This window comes from Arachis ipaensis, chromosome B09 (genome assembly GCF_000816755.2).
Source record: "Arachis ipaensis cultivar K30076 chromosome B09, Araip1.1, whole genome shotgun sequence".
Classification (NCBI taxonomy): domain Eukaryota; kingdom Viridiplantae; phylum Streptophyta; class Magnoliopsida; order Fabales; family Fabaceae; genus Arachis; species Arachis ipaensis.
The window spans coordinates 146563711-146567302 of NC_029793.2; the positions used below are offsets into that span (position 1 = coordinate 146563711).

Here is a 3592-nt window from a genome sequence, read left to right on the forward strand (position 1 = left end):
TGCCCGCTATAACTCAGTTATGATTTATCTATAATTTGGTCATCAATACATAATCAGCATTATAGTTCGGTTATGATTTTCATTCTTTATACCTTATTTGTAATTGATTAACAGCTATATTTCTACAAATCCTATAAAAGGCAATATGGAAAGAAGAGTTATGTTTTTTAACTCAATCTTAATTCATACAAGATTACACAAAACACTGACTTGGGCGTTGAAGTGCCTTTTGCAGGTGCCCACACTCCGTGTTCTTCCCCAACCGAGTATAATTCATCCAGCCTGAAGAATCCGAGATCATCTCAAGGTGGACAAGTGATACATAGAGGACGACTCAAGCTATACAAGAACAACCTTCATGAATGCTTCAAGAAAGAATATAATACACAAACCCCAAAAGTAGTAGGTGTTCAAACATGACAAAGTATACCTAAAGAATAAGTATATAAATGGCTTATGCAGTATGGTAGATAATTCTAGATACTACAACATATGCAAGTTTGCAGGATAGGTTTGAAAGCAATATGGAATAACTATATAGCTTTGGCCTTTCTATAGTTAGTTTATTGGATATAATTCTCGTGCCCAATAATGACTTTCAACAGCTACAATCAACTCAGTTATATTTGAAATTTTGCAGTTACCTAAAGAATCAATCATAATCCGTTAACTAAGCTACAAAACTTCAGCTATAAATTCAACACTCCGCTGAAAAACTCTATGAAAGTGTATTCAACTTACAATAAAAGGCTCACCGAAAGGCCCAAGGGAAAACGCCCTCAACAAAACAAAAGGGCTCAAGAAATGTATAGCACACAATGGCGATGAAGCAGAAGCATCACTGAAGAGAATATTGCATAAAGGAAGGTTATCCACCACGACAAAAACAAAGCAACTCCCTTGACTAATGTAGAGCTAGGAAGTAAATCACTCAATAATGGGAGGTTTGCAATAGAAGGAACATCAATTTGAGATAACCCAAGAAAGAGAAGTACCAGCACAGGTGGGCCAAGGAACTGCAAAACCACAAGGCACAAGTAGTGATTATGCAGAAACATCTTTGCCCTGCTATAATCCAAGTCAGGAACCTTACTAGCATGGAGCCTTTGGTACCAAGATAAAAGAGCTTCATTCAGATACATCTGAAGGCTTGGCCTTAATGCCACAATCTGCAACAAACTAGACCCAAACAAGCACCACCACCTAAAGTTCCCGAAATCAGAAGGTGAAAACCCCATGTTTCCCAACAATTTCTCTGCATTGCCAACTTCACTGCCACCCTTACTATTGTTATTGTTGAAGTTTGAGTTGTTCACGAAAATCTCAGCTAAAGGCTTAATCCAAATCAAAGCAGTAAATATAACAAACAGTTGGTTTGCATAAAGGATGGTGCGACCAAACCATCCACAAGTGATCATGGACAAATTGCAACGAATCTGATCAGTTCCAAGCCAAAAGGAACGTGCAATTCTAGCAGCAGGAACGAACAACACCAATGAAAGGAATCTCATGAATGCAGCAAGGAGAACTTTCTAGAACCCATTAAGACTAGCAAAATGGAGGTGAGCATGGTTGAGCCTGAGCCTGAAGATCTGGGCATTCTTCTCGTCGAAATTGAGCTTGTCCTTACTCTTAAGGAGCTTTCTGAGGTCGAGAGCAGGGCCTTTGGGAGTGCTAGGGCGGCGAATGGCAGCACGAAGGCTGTTGGAGGGGGAGGGTTGGGCATCGGGGTGGATGTAAGTTTGGAGAGCATAGAGGAAGAGAATTGAGACTTGCGACGAAGAAGGAGAGCGAAGCGTGCAGGAGTGGGGCTTTGTACAATAACACCAACTGCGAGGGACCAATGTGGGTATAGTGGGAAATGAGCCAGCTCAGCTACGGTGTGGCAAAACGACGCCACGTAAGCGCTCCAGTGATGACTCATCACAAGAAATATGTCCAGGGACCATTATGAGTACTCGGAGCTCTATCTGGAGGACTACAGTGGGGAAATCAGAATCTTGAGGACTACATTAGGTAATCACACGAATTTCAGGGACTACTATGGGGATTTACTCCCTAATCATCACGCTTTACTTAGGATCACTACTTGCATGACCGAACCATAGTAGAAGAAAAAGAAAGATTGATAATGTAAATATATACCCATGCATTAACATAACGATGACACATATGTATATATATCCATTTTTTTGATAAATATTGTGACACATAACCCACCTTTCTAATTATCATTACTATTTCATCTTTTTTTCTCTTGGAACCGAACCTTTGAGAAAAAGAAAAGAATGGAAGCCGAGAGAAAGAAAAAGACTGTAACCCCATGAGCCTCCAATCTTCGGCGTTTGATTTCTTAAAATCCGTAACTCCAATAAAAAAATTTAATCCGGTAATAGTGTCCGTATCTTTCTCTTCTACGTGTTGGTGTCACTTTTATTCGGTGAAAGTTGACGGTGACGTAGTTCTCCTTTTCCTTGAGTTTGACCAATTGGAGTTCTAGGAGGCATAGACGATTTCTAATGTTTTCCTCTTTAGCAGCTCGGTCAGAAAGTTTCTTCAGAGTTTTCATTGTTTTGATTTCGTACAGAAGTAGAATTTTGGTAAATTCTTAATGATTAAATATGTGTTGAATAAGTGATTTGATGTTGTGATTTATTATTGATTGAGTTTGATTGAGTTATGTTGAATTTTTGCAATATATTGATGTATTTGTGAAGTTCATGGCTTGACTGTGATGAGACCAGATGAAACCGAACTATTTTGGGAATTTTTGGGTTGGAATATCATTGATAATCAAGTAAAAAATTAGTAAGTTTGATGGCCAAGAGATTAAATTAAAAGTTACGGTGAATCAGTAACCGAAAAACTAAAAAATGGATTAAAATACCAGTAATATCTTGAAAGAAAAAGGATAAGGGTTTCGATTTTAGTATAAGGGAAAGATTAGTATTTGAACTTTATCTTTGGAAGGTAACATTGTATTTTTATATAAAAATCAAGGTACAATTTGTAATTATATAAGTTTTTGGGTATTTTGGGGTAATAAATAAAGTACAAGGGTGAAATGGATATTTTATAAAATTTCAGGATTACTTTTCTAAATATTGAGACAAGTGAGGTTTCAAATATAATTTTATAAAAATGTTGGCTTAAAAATGAGGTATTTAAAAGTTTCGGGTTTAAAACGTAGATAATAAGAGTTTAGGAATAAAAGCTTTACAAAGCTAAGTTTTTAAGAAAAAAATATAAATATTATTTATTTACCATTTAAATGATCTTATTTTTATTATTGTTATTATTTTATTAAGAATATTATCTAGTAAAGACATTATTTTATTTATGATATACTAAAAGGATAAGCAGAAAACTGTCATAAAAGCTTTAGAAAGAAAAATCTAAATTAAGAATTTTTTATTCTCCTTCCATAAGACACTTATGGAAAGGCGAAAGAATAGTGCAAAGATAATTTATATTATAGAATGATAAGAAAGAAAAGAAAGAAAGAACAAAAAGAAAAGGAGATAAGCAGAGATATGGTGGTGAGTCCACCGAGATTTGCTTTCCAGAGATACATCGGCCAATCCAGGGGATG

At 36.1% G+C, this 3592-nt stretch overlaps 1 protein-coding gene across 4 annotated transcripts; it reads right to left on the reverse strand.

Moving 5' to 3' along the window:
* Positions 1-1554, reverse strand: LOC110266475. Of its 4 annotated transcripts, none has more exons than XR_002353884.1 (2): positions 742-1554; positions 1-282 (listed from the first exon to the last, which is right to left on the reverse strand). XR_002353884.1 is itself a non-coding variant. In XM_021111279.1 (2 exons), the coding sequence occupies exons 1-2, from the start codon at positions 1509-1511 to the stop codon at positions 298-300; spliced, it is 558 nt and encodes a 185-aa protein (XP_020966938.1). In that variant the 5' UTR covers positions 1512-1554; the 3' UTR covers positions 1-297. The 4 variants fall into 4 exon arrangements, 2 of the variants coding, with proteins under 2 accessions (XP_020966938.1, XP_020966939.1); XR_002353883.1 differs by having other exon boundaries at positions 1-339; XM_021111279.1 differs by having other exon boundaries at positions 1-339; positions 996-1554.